This window comes from Chelonia mydas, chromosome 7 (genome assembly GCF_015237465.2).
Source record: "Chelonia mydas isolate rCheMyd1 chromosome 7, rCheMyd1.pri.v2, whole genome shotgun sequence".
Classification (NCBI taxonomy): Eukaryota; Metazoa; Chordata; order Testudines; family Cheloniidae; genus Chelonia; species Chelonia mydas.
The window spans coordinates 53,487,832-53,503,996 of record NC_057853.1 but is presented as its reverse complement, the minus strand read 5'-3'; the positions used below and the strand labels follow the sequence as shown (position 1 = coordinate 53,503,996).

Here is a 16,165-nt window from a genome sequence, read left to right as displayed (position 1 = left end):
ACTCGCAGTCTTTATTCAAGACTAAGTTAATTGTATCCAGTTTGCAAATTAATTCCAATTCAGCAGTCTCTCGTTGGAGTCTGTTTTTTTGTTGAAGAATTGCCACTTTTAGGTCTGTAATCGAGTGACCAAACAGATTGAAGTGTTCTCCAACTGGTTTTTGAATGTTATAATTCTTGATGTCTGATTTGTGTCCATTTATTCTTTTACGTAGAGACTGTCCAGTTTGGCCAATGTACATGGCAGAGGGGCATTGCTGGCACATGATGGCATATATCACATTGGTAGATGTGCCGGTGAATGAGCCTCTGATAGTGTGGCTGATGTGATTAGGCCCTATGATGATGTCCCCTGAATAGATATGTGGACACAGTTGGCAATGGGTTTTGTTGCAAGGATAGGTTCCTGGGTTAGTGTTTTTGTTGTGTGGTGTGTGGTTGCTAGTGAGTATTTGCTTCAGGTTGGGGGGCTGTCTGTAAGCAAGGACTGGCCTGTCTCCCAAGATCTGAGAGAGTGATGGGTCGTCCTTCAGGATAGGCTGTAGATCCTTGATGATGCGTTGGAGAGGTTTTAGTTGGGGGCTGAAGGTGATGGCTAGTGGCGTTCTGTTATTTTCTTCGTTGGGCCTGTCCTGTAGTAGGTGACTTCTGGGTACTCTTCTGGCTCTGTCAATCTATTTGTTCACTTCAGCAGGTGGGTATTGTAGTTGTAAACACTTGATAGAGATCTTGTAGGTGTTTGTCTCTGTCTGAGGGGTTGGAGCAAATGCGATTGTATCGCAGAGCTTGGCTGTAGACAATAGATCGTGTGGTATGGTCAGGGTGAAAGCTGGAGGCATGTAGGTAGGCATAGCGGTCAGTAGGTTTCCGGTATAGAGTGGTGGTTATGTGACCATCACTTATTAGCACTGTAGTGTCCAGGAAGTGGATCTCTTGTGTGGACTGGTCCAGGCTGAGATTGATGGTGGGATGGAAATTGTTGAAATCATGGTGGAATTCCTCAAGGGCTTCTTTTCCTTGGGTCCAGATGATGAAGATGTCATCAATATAACGCAAGTAAAGTAGGGGCATTAGGGGACGAGAGCTGAGGAAGCGTTGTTCTAAGTCAGCCATAAAAATGTTGGCATACTGTGGGGCCATGCGGGTACCCATAGCAGTGCTGCTGACTTGAAGGTATACATTGTCCCCAAATGTGAAATAGTTATGGGTGAGGACAAAGTCACAAAGTTCAGCCACCAGGTTTGCCGTGACATTATTGGGGATAGTGTTCCTGACGGCTTGTAGTCCATCTTTGTGTGGAATGTTGGTGTAGAGGGCTTCTACATCCATAGTGGCTAGGGTGGTGTTTTCAGGAAGATCACCGATGGATTGTAGTTTCCTCAGGAAGTCAGTGGTGTCTCAAAGATAGCTGGTAGTGCTGGTAGTGTAGGGCCTGAGGAGGGAGTCTACATAGCCAGACAATCCTGCTGTCAGGGTGCCAATGCCTGAGATGATGTGGCGTCCAGGATTTCCAGGTTTATGGATCTTGGGTAGCAGATAGAATTCCCCTGGTCTGGGTTCTAGGGGTGTGTCTGTGAGGATTTGTTCTTGTGCTTTTTCAGGGAGTTTCTTGAGCAGATGGTGTAGTTTCTTTTGGTAACCCTCAGTGGGATCAGAGGGTAATGGCTTGTAGAAAGTGGTGTTGGAGAGCTGCCTAGCAGCCTCTTGTTCATATTCCGACCTATTCATGATGACGACAGCACCTCCTTCGTCAGCCTTTGGGAAAGATCAGCGATGACTCGGGGTGACATGAAGCAAATCTGTCTCCTCCCTGGAGCCTCCTTCCAGTGTTGTTTTTTAATATTAATTTATTCATACAATTAACCCTGACTGCACTGTCGGTCTTGGTGCTGCAATTCTGCACTGATTGAGGAATTTGACCTCCTTTGTCCCTAGAGGCTCCTGGCAAGTTGCTAGTGTAGCATTCAGCGTCTGTCTGAGAGCCCCAGACGTTAGTTTCTTCCTCCTCCTCTAACGCAATCACATTGCTTTCCCCCTACTCCCAGCTGCAGAGGATGTTCAGTGTTAAGGTTCCTTCTGGAAGTGGAGAGGAGCAGGGTGCCATGTGCAGAATTCTCCTTCCTGTTTCCAATCCACCTCCCTACCCCATCCTAAAGGAAGAAACCTCCAGTGCATCACCTAGCAAGTTTGCTAAGAGAGGAAACAAAAATATACACATGCGTAAGGATGCGGCTTGTGGCATTGAGGTAGCCGTGTCAGTAGGAAGGCTCAGGGAACACCTTTTTGGATCAATCGCTTGATCAGTCTATCTTTAGGTGCTTTATATCCCCCTCCCCCATTTCCCCTCGCCTTCATTCCTAAAATGCCCACAGTTTTTAATGTATCTATCCTTGCTTACTCCTCTGTGGGTCTGGGAAGTGCTGTGATTGCCACCTTCCACGTGGGAGCCGTGGCACAAAAAGAATAGATGACTTGTCCCAGGCTAGTGCCCAAGCCAGTGGACTATCTTGGCTCCCAGCAGCCATCTTGTAAATGGGGCCAAGGAGGTATTGCTCCTTTCTCTGCATGGCGCAATGTGGCATTCCTATTCGTACAGCTCTCACACCCAACTATGGAAACTGCCTGCTAGCTCTTCTGTTCTGTGGCTTTGTCTTTCCTCAGGCTTTATACTGCTGCGCAGCCCTGTAGTATCTGAGCACTTTTCTTGCATAATTGATAAGCAAAAGTGCAGTCCCTAATGGACTTCATGGGGCCTTTTTGGCTCTTTTCCCTTCTTAAGGTATAAAACAGTGCATGGGAGGGGTATGCTTAGTTTGTTTTTTGGGAAGGGGTGGGTAGAAGAGAGTTGTTATTGTCATACATGTTATGGCAGAAAGGCTTTGTCAGAGAGGAAGGTTTTGCAGCATTTCCTCATGAAACTGCTGTTTGAGAGTGGCAAAAGCAACTTCTTTAGTGCCATATTGGTTTTGTTGTTGCAGGTTGTAGCCAGTAGCAGAGGGTACAGTGAAATGAAATGAAATCTCACCTTCTTGCCCTCAGATCCCTCTTTGGGTGGAGGGGAGTATGACCACTCATTGCTCTTGACCAGGCCAGCAGCCCCTTCCCTTCAAAAAACAAAAACAAAAAAACACTGTGTGCAGGATTGACATACTGGGAGTGGTCTGATAAGAGGTGGAGGGAAATCCTGTGGTTTCCAGAGTCCATTTAAACATGCTGCTCAGTGCCATCAGAGTACTGCATGAGAGACCCTGAAGCTGAGTTTGGTCAGGAGAAGTGTCATCTGCAGTGAGCAGAATTTGCTATTGCTGATTGATTAATAAGAACTAAGAGCATATTTTTGATCCCCAACATTATGTAAGAAATTAGGGAACTTGGGGAAGTCTCTGGTTTCAAGTCCAGAGTGATGGAGCTAGGTCTCAGCGAGTTCGTTAAGGGTTCCTGAGAGTGGGAGTTTAAACTTAAATGGATGAAGAAAAGCATAGAAGACCTGGAGGTGCAGATTAGTCCCTTGCTGCAAAATCTATTTGATGCTAATTTGATTCTCATCTTAAAGTAACGCAGAACTTATCTTAGCAGCTGGCACAAATTGACTGTCTCCTGGATTGGCACAATGACAGCAACTGAAATGAAATTGCCCTGAGTTTGCTTCCTCTTCTGGACTACTCCCATTCTTTTTCTCAGAAAGGTAATCTAGAATGAAGATGCCGTTCTCCAACAACCACCACAAAATTACATGTATTTGTCTCGTGCAGGAGGACTGGCAATACCCAGACAGCATTGCTGGGCAGCTCAATTATGTACTCTAGTTGGTACCAGGAAGAGTGAAACACCGGTACAGAACAGAGCTGGAAGATTTCGTTGATTCTTTAATCTTTTGGCTGACTTTGGCTGCCTCCACAGATAGGTAGACAGCATGTGTTTTTTAATTATAACACTTAGGCCATGTCTACACTAGCATTTATGTCAGCAGAACGTACATCACTCGGGATGGTTTTTTTCATACCCCTGAGCAACATAAGTTTTGCCAACGTAAGTGCTCATGTGCACAGCACTATGATGGTGGGAGATGCTCTCCCACCAACATATCTACCGCCGCTTGTTGAGCTGGTTTTATTATGTCGACGGGAGAGCTCTCCCATCAGCATAACGCAGCTACGCAAGCAATCTTACAGCTGCACAGCTGTATCAGTACAACTGTGCTGCTGTTCACTTGTAAGTGTAGACATGGCCTTAGTGTGTGTGACAGAGTAAGTGTCAGTCTGATCCTGCCCCTTTCTAGCTTCCCTCCAGAGTATTTGGACTTTGAGAGAAGGGGATGGAGTTAGAGCAGTGGATGACGCTTCATATGCAGAAGCTTTACAAAATATATCTAAACTAACTTGGACCATTTTTCATTTGGTTTTTGGCTAAGATGCTGTTGTGGTGTGCCTGCCCGTCTACGGCTGCCCGTGAGGGTGTGAGCACCTCCACCTCTGTTAAAGCGGATAACATTTCCAGCACCTATAGCCCTTATTGTAATTATTGGTATCATCGTAGTGCCTGAAACGGAGGCTGTGGTAGGTGCCTACATATAGTCTTACATGCTTAGCTTTTAGTAACCCCAGTTTTTGACTATTGGCCTTCCTGGAACTTCCACATAGAGCTCACCGTCCATGGCCATCTTTGTAAGTGCCGGTCCCTGACACAATGGGAACTATCTACTGGAGAACAAACTTCTCTTGAGCTTGAGGTTCCTAGTTTGAAGAAAAAAGAGAAGTCACTTTCTTTACGAGAGGTGCCATCTGTTTACTGGATTTACTAGAAGCAGTCGCTACAAGGTGTTTTTTCAGTGGTCGCTCACTGTCGCTGCTATGAAGTTGTTTTAGAATGGTGTTTGCTACTTTCTGGAGAAGGTGTGGGAGCAGACACATCTTCCCCCACACACTTCTGATTGGTATAAATCCTGATTCCATTTCTTGAGGTTACTGGACCCCAGATTCACTCTGGACTCTTTGGGACTTTTAACTGTCATCTCCTCCCCCTCTCTCTAACATGAAAGGAACCAACTTGCTGACAAACTGGCAACTACCAAGAGCTGGGAAATAAGTTTCAAGATGGTCCTGAGCTGAACACTTAAAAAAAAAAACAAAAAAAAAAACCCTTGGCTCTTAGATGTTGTTGCTTTGATTTTGAAAGGTTTGGGTTACCTGCCTGGTAGAAAGTTCACACATCATGAGAGAATGGATCTTTATGGTTGTGTTTCTCAGACTAGGAACCAAAAATCCCTCAATCAGCGAACAATGTTTTTTCTTTATTGTGATATTGCATGTGTGTTCTGACAGCAGTAGGCTTCCTGTTTGTCCCCAGAATCTCCTGCCTTGGTTCCTGTTTGGCATCATCTTGTAGTTGTATGTTGTATTTCTTTGATTGCTCTGCAAAATCTCTGCTATTCCTTCTGTCCTCTTAATTTTTATTCTGATGGCCTGAAAGAATCATCTAATGGCTTAGCTTTAAATGCCGCCCTTTGCTTGTGTTTGTCAAGGGTGGGAATCCTCGTAAGCTGGCATGGTTTTTGTTTGTGCTTTTCCTAGGACTTTCAGTCGAGAGAGCTCTTGGACAAGTGGGTGGGAATGAGAAGTGTGCACATACTCTTAAAATCTCCTGGGTCAGAGTATATCCCCTTGGGGGCTGTTGGAAAGACTTTGGCTGGAAAGTGTTGTTTGCGGTTACAGCTGCCTAAAGCTGTAATGAAGACCCTCTTTGCGTCTCCTGGGAGTGAGAGGCGGTCAGAGCATCCACAGTTACGGATGAGGCTATTGGGAGGGGAAGTTGATATTGTGCAGCATATGCATAGCAGGAATGTCATGCTGCCGTAATGCACCTGACAACTACGAATCTCTTCCAATGTTCCCTACGCCCTCCTCTCAAGTTCTTAAACCTCGGCCCCAGCTCAGTTAGGACTCAGCTCCTTTTTAGGTTTATTGCAGGTTTCCACATCATTCAGGTCTGCCTTTTGGAGTCAGAATGAAACACAACAGAGTTGCATTTTTTTGTTTGTGTTATATAAACATTCCTGGTTGACAGCTCTAGACTGCTGTGGCTTGCAGATGTCCTGTGCACTGTGTGTCTGTCTGAAAGTATTCTCCTCCAGGGTCTGATGTCCCTGCAAGAAAAAGCTTCCTAATTATAATTCTGATGGGAGGCATTGTGAGGTAGTGGCTGGAGGTGGGACTCTTGGTGTCTGTTCCTAGCTATGACCTTGGGCAATCTTGGATAAACCTCAGTTTCCTCATCTGTAATATTTACATATTACTTATATGTAATACAAGCCAGCTGTGAAGCTAGATTGAAATGTTCAGAAGACTGAGAACTTCTAATGACTGGGACTGGGGAAATGCGCATTATAGTGGTGCAGGAGTGTCATTGTAGTTAAGGTTGCATCATGACACCTGTTTAAAGGCTGACCTTTCTAATTTTTCAAATATTGACATGCTTCGTATGCTTAGTTGGATTTCCTTTAAATTTGGTGTGCTTCAAGAGGGTGAAGGGTAGGTAGTGACCCAAATTTGGAGTCATTTGAGGCAGGGGTTCCAGAGAATAAGCCCCCAAAAGAATAACCATTTTAAAATAAGTCCCTAGGTGGGACTTTTTGCGAAGTCAGAGACCAAACTGTTGAAGAGCTATGAGTGAAAATGGTCTCAATCTGTTGAGTTTTACGCCCGGGACTGCATGGCACTCACTAAATCTTTGGGGGATCCGAGTTCAGAACAGTACTTAGGAAAATATACACTTTTACAGTGTACATGCACCAGTACAGAAAAGCAGCTAGAGGGTTTCCATTTCTACCATCTTATATGCTTTAAAGCTTGACTCTTGTAAGTGCTCTAAAATCTGAGCGGTTAGTCTAGCTACTTTGAAATTAGGTGTGCCTCATGGGGTTGCTGGCGTAGCATGAGTGATCCAAATTTGGGGTCATTTGACCAAATGGTTCCAGAGTTACAGGCCGACCCCATACTCCCCCTTTCCCCCAAAAAACCCTTTTCAGGGCTGTGAACTCACTCTTCAAGTAACATAACTATGGATAAGTCCGTCACAAGCCCCTACCTAGGCCAAAAGGAGTTTTGGATGGTGTGGCTGGAAGACACTACGAGTGTGTTGTGGGTGGCAGTTGTATCTTGACGGAATGTAATCAAAGTCTTTAGGCAGGGGGGAATTAGACATAGTGCTTCCTGGGAGATGAGGTGCATTAGGGGGCAGAGGAATGGGGCACTGGGAGAATAGAGTGAGAGGGGTGTGGGGCTGCAGTGAGATGAGGGGGGGTTATGAGGAGGGGGGTAAATGGGGGTGGATGGTATGGGGGGGGAGAGGCTGGGAGATCAGATGAGAGAGGCATGACCCTTCTCCCCAGCTCTGCCAGTAAATGCCAGTCCCTGTGCGCTGTGCAACTCTGCCAGTGGCTTCCAACCCCCTGCGCCCCAAGGCTATGCCACTGCATTATGTAGCTGTCCTTCACTCCAGGCCCTGGAGGTTAGTTGCATTATAGGAAGGGGGAACTAATGGCAATAGAAACGTTTGTGTATCTGGGAGTGAAGACTTCATGGAGACCTTCCCTGCTTGGGATGTGGGGGCTGGGCACAGGAGAGCAGGCTGGTTGGAGTGGGGAGTGTAACGAATGTGTCACAGATGTGGCTGGGGCTGTGTGCTCAAGTGGGGCTGGTGGGACTCTGCTGATGTTAGGGTGCGAGGGGGAGCGAGCGGTCTGTTAATGGGGCATTGCTGGAAGATGGTGGGGGTCAGGTTACATGCGCAACCTCAACTCAGCTTTTCCTGCTTTACAGAAGTTTGAGTTTTGCTCAGCTCCATGTTCTGCAAGCATGTGATATGCCACCATGCAACCTTAACTGCACATTAATGTTTGTTTTTGCCACTGAATTATTATTCCTATCAAACATGACTCTTCCAAGGTATTAGGCTCCTATACACAGCTGGTGTCCTATGTGCTTCTACACAGAGAGAAACAACAAGTCTTTAAAAATCCAGGTTTTCTAGGCTTGATATAACAAACCCAGATGTCTCTTTTCTCTGAGTTATTTCCTTCAAGTGGGCGAAGGAATCTGATGTTACCTCTAGAAGTTAACGTCTACTAAATGAAAATATTTATTTAGCTTAATTTTACTCCATTCCTGGAAATTTCAAATAATTTACTTAAAATTACTGGATGTTTCTCCTGGATGGTCTGCATCAGGATCTCACTAGTGAGACTTCCCCATTGTGGTCCTTAATTTCCCCACAGAGATGCTGTTCAAACTCTACTAGAAATCACAAATTAGGAATTTGATACAGCATAAAATATGAGATTAGTATTTCCTTGTATTTTATTTATTTAGCAGCTTAGTTCAAAGCTGTTCATGTTCCCAACACCACTGGTTGGAGATTATGAAAAATTGATAGAACAATGTACAGCTGATGTGTTTTTGCTATCAGTTCCCAAATCTAATATAATTTTGTTTAACCCATTCCCTTTGGTTTTTAATTGAATGTAATATATTTGGAACATACGGGCCAATATTGCCAAGATCTTAAATTCTCTCGGCTCACTCTCTCCTTTTGTCTTCCATACACAGTGCTTCCTGTGTGTGTGTGTGTGTTTTTCCCCATATGTCTAGCAGATGGTCCATATGTTGTAGCGTACAACCACTTTCCTTACGCCCTGGTCTTGCAACAAGTGTCTGTTTTAACTTGACACTTGCGATTAGTCCCATTCATTTGAGTGAGACTACATGTATGTGTAAAGTCTATGAAGCAGAGGGTATGACTTTCTACAATCACTCATGGAAAAAGAAAAGGAGTACTTGTGGCACCTTAGAGACTAACCAATTTATTTGAGCATAAGCTTTCGTGAGCTACAGCTCACTTCATCGGATGCTGTAGCTCACGAAAGCTTATGCTCAAATAAATTGGTTAGTCTCTAAGGTGCCACAAGTACTCCTTTTCTTTTTGCAAATACAGACTAACATGGCTGTTACTCTGAAACCACTCATGGAAAAGCCCATTCTAGATAGCACATGAAAACTGAAGGGCAAATACAGGTTTTGTATTTGCATTAATAATTTTAACATTTAAATATGTTGTCTTTTTTTAAAACAATTTTTTAAAACAACCAGTTAGTTAGCTATCATAATATTACTCAACACCAAATTTTGTATAATTTCTGCTTCACCACAAGTAGTCTATCTAGAATGGGCTTTTCCATCAGTGATTGTATAAAGTTGTGCTCTCTGCTTCACGGATTGTGGAGTAGTCCAAAAATCATAAGATTTTGGTTTATGGCTGGAAAACATTTCAGCTGACTTAGAAAGATATTGTAGAGAATACTCTACTTTAGCTTTGTGAGGTATTAGCAATCATTTGGGAGGAGACCACTCTTTAATTTAGCAAAAAAAGACATAATGAGATCCAATGGTTGGAAAGCTAGACAAATTCAGACTAGATATTAAGGGCAAATTTTTAGCAGTGAGGGTAATTAATATTTGGAACAACCTAGCTAGGGCTGTGGTGGATTCTCCATCACTTGAAGTCTTTACATTATGACTGGATCTCTTCTTAGATCAGAAGTTATGGAGGTTAGACCAGATGATTGCAATGGTCCTTACTGGCTGTAGAATATGAATTCCTCCAACCCAAGTCAGGATATGTTGCTTCATTTGTTATTAGCTGCAGAATTTACAAATTCCTGGAGATTTGGGTATGGGGGAAGGAATATTTCCTTGCTCGACAGATGGTGTGTGAAAATCTGTGAAGTTTGATCCATGGGAAAAATGACTGGCCTTCTGAACTGTTGGTAAGACAGATATTTGAACACATGGCTGCCTTTCGTCACTCCTGCTGAAGCTACATGTCTTACAAACGTCTCTCCTTGGCTTCTTAGGATTCTATGAATGCACTATTAGTTTAGTTTTTTTCTTACTTCCTTGGTTTTATGTAATCTTGCTTTATTTGTGACCACAATAGACAAGCCAGTAAAAATTGGAAGGAGCATTAGGAAAAGATGCAATAGAAAGCCACGCTGTATTACAGGGCATAAGGTTAGACTAGATGGGACCAAGCAGGCCTCTTCACCTCTGATCTCTGGTCAGAGATTGAGTGTACTGTGTGTGGCAAGGAAGAGGGGTTTAAAAGGACCGTCTCATCTGGTGGGGCCCTTCTCGAGTCAAGAGTTGAAGGGCGCTCTGCTGTCACCTGGAATCAGATCCGTGATCCTCCAGAGCTCATGTGAGTCAACCTTTCTGTGTTTGCTTGCTGCCCTGCAGGCTGAACAAGGCTCTTGCTGTTGGGGGCTGGAGCAGCTGCACGTGGTCAGGAGGTGCCTTCCCTCTTGGAGCTGTGCTGGAGTTGGCCTGTTTGGTTACCCTGGAGACAGAGCATTGTGGAACGCTTTCCTCGGACCAGAAATAGTTTGCTGTACCTTGTGACTGGAGCGCTCTCCTTCTTCCCTGGTCTGGGGCCAGCCCTTGTGTGTGCTGGGAGATGGGGGTGTCGGGCCATGGCCCCGTGTCACAAGCTCTGGTGTGGGTGGGGTCACGGTCACCAGCCTGCCCCCTGCAGTGACAGTGTTAGGTTTCAGGGGAGTAATTGCACTTGATTCCTGTCCCCCCCTGGTGTTTCAGTGGTTATGTCATATCTGTTGAGGCTGTGACGCTGTAAGCTGGCTGGCAGGGCCCAGCAGCTGAGTAGCACGTGGTGCACTCCTACCTCTCTCTCCCTTCTCCTTTGCTCAGCTGTTTGGCCTTTGGCTTCCCTGTGTCCTTACACTTCACAATAGGTTCTCTACAGGCGTCACTTGTTCACAAGGGCAGCGCGATCCATGTGGGCAGCAGGGCCTCCTGATCTGTAGGTGCTGCCGTGTGGAGTTGGGAGGCCCTGGGTGGGAGGGGGAAGAGTTTATCTTAATCTCTGGCCACTGAGATGAGGCTAATAGGAAAGGGTGCCTGGTGCTCTACTCACTTATGGTTTGAATGGCATCAGGCACTCAGCAGGTGCAATGGGAGTGTGGGGAGAGCCTGCAGCTCTGGAGTGCTCCGCCTTTAGTGTGTCACAGCCTCTCCATCTCATCCCCTGGGGGAGGCAGTAATCTGTCTCAGATCCCTTTGCCGCTTGTGGCCATGATTTTAGGCCAGTACAGTCTCTGGCCATTTGGGCCCTGTTGCTCTCTGGAAATATTCTGCGTTCAGTTCCTTCTTTTTCAGGTGCAGTCAGGCTGTGATACTATGCACTGCTGCAAGGCATTCTTGGTAGAGTTACACAGAACTTGGGAGTCTCTTTTCGGGAGGGCCTTGCATCAATATTTTTATTTCGTGTTTTCTCCTGAGGTCCCACGCATTGTTGTGGGGGTACAAGTGTGTCTATAGTCCACCCACCCATCACAATTTCACATAGCTTTGATGCAAAGCTGTATCGTGGCTTAAATTTGTTCTAACCCCAGCCTTCCAAGGGCAGAGCTTACAGGGCAATCTGGAAGCAGCAGGTTACTTTCTGGCTGCTTTGCACAACGTTTGCTCTGAGGGATACCGCTACAGGCAGAAGCCAAGCCACTCCTTTTTCAGCAATGCAGGCAAAAGACAGGGGCACTGCACCATCTCCCCACCAAGGCCTTGAGAGTACGGGGCTCCTCCAGGCATTCCTCCTTCCTGCTCCTTATTTTGGGATGATTCTGGAATGGAACAGTGAAAACATAATAACTGCTAGGACTAGGAAGGAGGGAAGGGTAAGAAAAAGATCCTCCCCCCCTCCCCAGTGGCAGCAGATGAGGAAGTGAGCATCTCTCAACCCATAAAGTCAGGATATTTGCTACACTGGAGCAATGAGAAAGTGAAGACAAAAACCCTGCTGGTCCTGGGCTGCTGCTCCCATCCCAAGAGTGAGCTATTGTGTGCGGCGCCTTGCTGTGCTCTCCCTGTGGTGCAGCTGTGTTGTTACTTGAGGCTTTCAGGTGCAAGAGGCAGGGTGGTGAAGCCTCGTGAGGAGCCTGTCAATTAAAGCATGGTTTCATTCCTGCCACTGACCACACCATGTAGTCCAGCCAGCCAGCCAGGCCCCTGCTCATGCGGCAGTGTTATTCCCAGAGAGAGGGCCAGGGTCGACACACTTTTTCAACTCAGCCTGATGGAGGTGCAGAAAGGAAGAAGTGTAGGAGGTGGAGAGGGGGTCAGTGTCAGTTTCCTCCACCTTCCCCTTGTGTTGGTGGGTGGGGAAGAAGGACAACGCTGACTTCTCTGTTTCGGGGGGTCTGCACCCCTGGGAGAGCTGGGGTTTAGCAGCTGTTAAAGTTCTGGCTCTTTCGTGCCCTCTCTGTGAAGCCTTGCTCTCCCCTCACACCCTCAGGTGTGCAGGGCAGGGGTGGGCGAGGGGAAAATGAGGATGGGGAGAGCCAAGTCTCAATCAGGGAATTACACCTCCTTTCTTTTGGCTCCTCAGTGACTGAAAAAACCCTCTGTTCCTTGGCTAAGATGGGCAGAGCCCCTGCAGCTCCCTTCCCTGCTTCCATATGTGTTAAATGTTAGGGGCAGAGAAGCCTTTTCCACTCACCTTGATATTTTTTCTTTTAATCCAGATGACAGCCCTGCTTGAACTGACATTGCCTGTCTGTTGCAATAAATATGCTTAGCACTTAGCAAGCACTTCTTGAGTGCTTGATCAGCATTCCACCACAGAGCCCATGCACCGGCGCTGAACGCAACTGGCAGCGCTCCCCGCTCTGGTCCTCCGGCCCACGTGATGGCCGTGCATTACTGTAACTCGATTTATCTTCTTGTCTCTTCTGATCGTTCCTTTTGCACTGAGATCTGGCAGAACTCATTTCACATGAGTGTTCCCAGGTATCTACTCACACGCCCCTCCTTGAAAAGAGGGCCAGTCTCAGCCATTGAACTCAAGTTGGTATTTCACATCTGTGGCAGAGACGAGCCCAAAGCATTCCACCCATGCACTACTCGCTTTAAAGGCAAGTTGGGAAAACCAACCCAGCAATGACCGTGGCGGGCGGGATGTCGTCCACAGCCTTCGCTATGTGCAGATGCGTTGCCCCATGCAGCCTTGCCCCGTGACAGTTGTGAGTTCCTGGGAGACTGCTGCATTCCAGCCATTTCTAGTCTCACTCAGCCTTCTGCTGAACAGCCGATTCACTGTCTCCCTATGCCATCGGATCTAAACAAAAGTCTAGTTTTCAGTTTGCCAGCTTACACCCTCTTTCTTGCTTTCTTTCCAGATCACCAGAAACTGGAACGTGAGGCCCGAATCTGCCGACTTTTAAAACATCCAAATATTGGTAAGTACCCCTGTGGGGGGGTGGCTAGTGCTTGCTAGACTGTTCCTGGGAATAGATGGTGAATGCTCACTGCTAACCTGCCCAATTCTGGCCTTATTTGCCAGTGAAGCCTCATCAGTTATTCCTTCTTTCTGCAGTCCCTGCATGCAGAGCCATTCCAGTCCCTGCTGTGATGCTGGAGATAGAACCCTGAACCTCCTGGCTTAGGTTCACGTGCATGGTGCTCCATGCCGTGCACCGAACTGTCCCAGATCTGGCTCTGTAGCCTTTTTGTTTGGCATTCCGCACCTAGAGCGGGCTGCTGTATTCACCCCACTTCCACCTCTTGGCGCCTCTTCTGTACATTCCTGTAAAGGCTGCATTCAGTGAGATCCCCAAGTCTGATGCACAGTGGGCTAAGCTGTCAGCTCTCTCACCACAGCAGTCACTAGCTCTAGGAACAAAAGAGCTGATGCTTTGTTTCTGTTCTTGAAAGTGTTTTGTCTTCTGCTGAGTGTGGCTCACACACGGTTGGTTTCCATGGTTATCCTGCATGCAGGTTTATTTTCTTTCTCTCAGTGAAATGGGGAGATGGAGAGAGAATTGCCCGCTTTGAAGGCTTTAGTGACAGGCTAAAAATAAGTGGTGGAGTCACGGGGACAGCTTTGACTTGAATTACAAGGAGGGGGAAAAAATAACTCAACTTCTAACAAAAAACCACGTTATTTACTAAACTGCGGAAACAGGAACGGGATTGTTTTGCCTTCTAAAGCTCCATGGAAGTTTGCCCGTCAGTCCCTCTCCAGTGAAATTTGCCATTGGTTGCTAGAAACTGTCTTGAGCAAAAACTTTGAACCCTATTCATTGCTTTTATTAATGTATTTTATTGTGATCTAAAGAAGTGTTGGAGCCTACCTCGGAACTAATCTGAGGTGGTTGTGCTTCTCTGGGGCAGAATGTGGAATAACACCTTCAAGCAGATCTCTAATATTGTTCCTGTAGAGCCATAGTGCCATGAGCCATAGGGAAGGCTTACCTTTGTCACAGCTGCCCTAGGGGACGACATGAATTTTCTTTCACACAAGTATCCACGGTGGTGGTATCATGCCCCCCATCCCGCCCAAATATTTATAAAAAGTGAATTGGAGCCATGGTACCAGGTTTGACAGCGCCAAAGACTAACCGCTATAGCCTCAGAGCAGGGACTGCCTGGGAAGCATCTGCACAAGCCTCCCCCAGGCTGCTGCACCAGGGTGCTTCCATCCTGACCTGGATAGAGCAGCTCCGGCCATAGTTCAGTCTGCATGACGCAGCCAGTCCATGGCCTCTTCGCTGATACTGCTAACAGAGACAACAGGATGGCCCTTGTTGGGACATGGACATTTATGTCTTAATTTAGATTTATATGATCACTAAAAAAGTTCTTGTCCAAAGCTTTGGGTGCCCATGGCATTTTCTGAGAATACAGAAATGAAAGGCAGCAAGTTTCCCAAAAAGGAAGAGGAGGGGGAAGGTCCCCATCACTAGGTGCAGCTTCTTTCCTTCATGACACAAGTCCCCACTCCCTTCCTAAAGGCCAAGGAAAGGAGGTGGCCCTTGCAGCGTGTTCTGAAGGCCAACAGGTATAGGCTGTTTCAGACCGAGGGAGGTGGTGAGTGAATTCCATTATTCAGGGCCCCTCATCCAAAATGTGCTGCCAGCAGCCTTCAAACAGAGGCTGCTCCAACTCTGCTGACTGTGGCAGTATGGCATAGGCAACGGGGCGGGGGGGGGTGAGGAGAGAGAAAGAGGGTCCCTCAAATAGACTGATCCCAAGTTATGTGGGGCTTAATCAGCCTAAACAGTTTATCCACTCTGAACTGGTGTCACAAACCACTTCAGAGCAAGGCAGCGATTAGTTAAGGATATTCTAAATCTAACACAACTTTTTTCAAAGTCTGTTGTTCCATAGATTAACTGATGCATTTCCCATTTATCAGTTGACAGTTGTTTGATACAGTAATCGTAATTCTGGTTTCTTGAGTATAAATGTGTGTGGATGAATAGGGAAGTGTGTAACATTGATTTATGGTGAAAGTATGTACGTCTGTGGAGTGGCCTTCGTGGCTGATCAATGTACATCTATTCCTGTTTTTTGTTATTACTGAGTGTAGTGTTTATTTTGGGTCAGAGTTCAGGTTGTGCTGCACTAGTCATTTCTTCTCTCTCCTTGATCAGTGGGACGTATTTCAGCACCTCTTCAAAATCAGTAGCTCATGTTGGGCATCCAAAATTCAAGGCAACTTTCAAAAACAGGCATCCAAAATGTGATACATGCCACTAGTGACAAGTTTGAACAAGCTTTGTTTAGAGCTTTATCACAGGTAAACCCTGAGCTTCCATACTGTCAGGGAAAACCCATCAGGAAACGAATGGAGCAGAAGCTCAGCAGCAAAGAGCCAGATTAGTGATACCAAACTCAGCAGGGCCATCTTAGTACAAAAGCAGCCAAATCAGGGCACCCACTCACAGTTAATACTTGCAGCATGCTTGGGACTGTATATGCCTGAGCCCATCTGTGCATGTCTCTAGAATGCCACCAGCCTGAGGAAATATCTTGGGGAGTTCAGGAGGACTTTTACCCAGAGGGTTTAAAACGTGATCCTTGATCCTGTCTTCCCATCCCACTTTTTTAAGTGATTAGTCTCTGTGAATAAGTTGATCCATGGATCTCTTGCATAGTAATGCAGTAAGCTGCAGTGACTCATTTTGGTAGCTAATGTCCAAACTTTTGGTGACCCGCAGTATTTTTGTGCTGAGAATCATGTAGGAGAAATGGCCATCAAGGTTGTCTCAATATCTTTCTCCTAGTGTGAATTTTTCTTCTTTTTCCTCTCTCCTTCTT

General features: G+C 46.2%; 1 protein-coding gene across 50 annotated transcripts in view; it reads left to right on the top strand.

Moving 5' to 3' along the window:
* The window catches only part of CAMK2G (calcium/calmodulin dependent protein kinase II gamma), a 172,035-nt gene that overhangs the window by 61,392 nt on the left and 94,478 nt on the right, over window positions 1-16,165 (top strand). For all 50 annotated transcript variants that reach the window (XR_006292536.1, XR_006292539.1, XR_006292537.1 and 47 more), the window contains exon 3: window positions 13,243-13,302. Coding sequence is in view for 39 of the 50 variants with exons in the window: in XM_037905306.2 (XP_037761234.1) it covers window positions 13,243-13,302 (60 nt within the window). In the remaining 11 variants the exon portion in view is untranslated. The remainder of the gene's footprint in view (window positions 1-13,242; window positions 13,303-16,165) is intronic.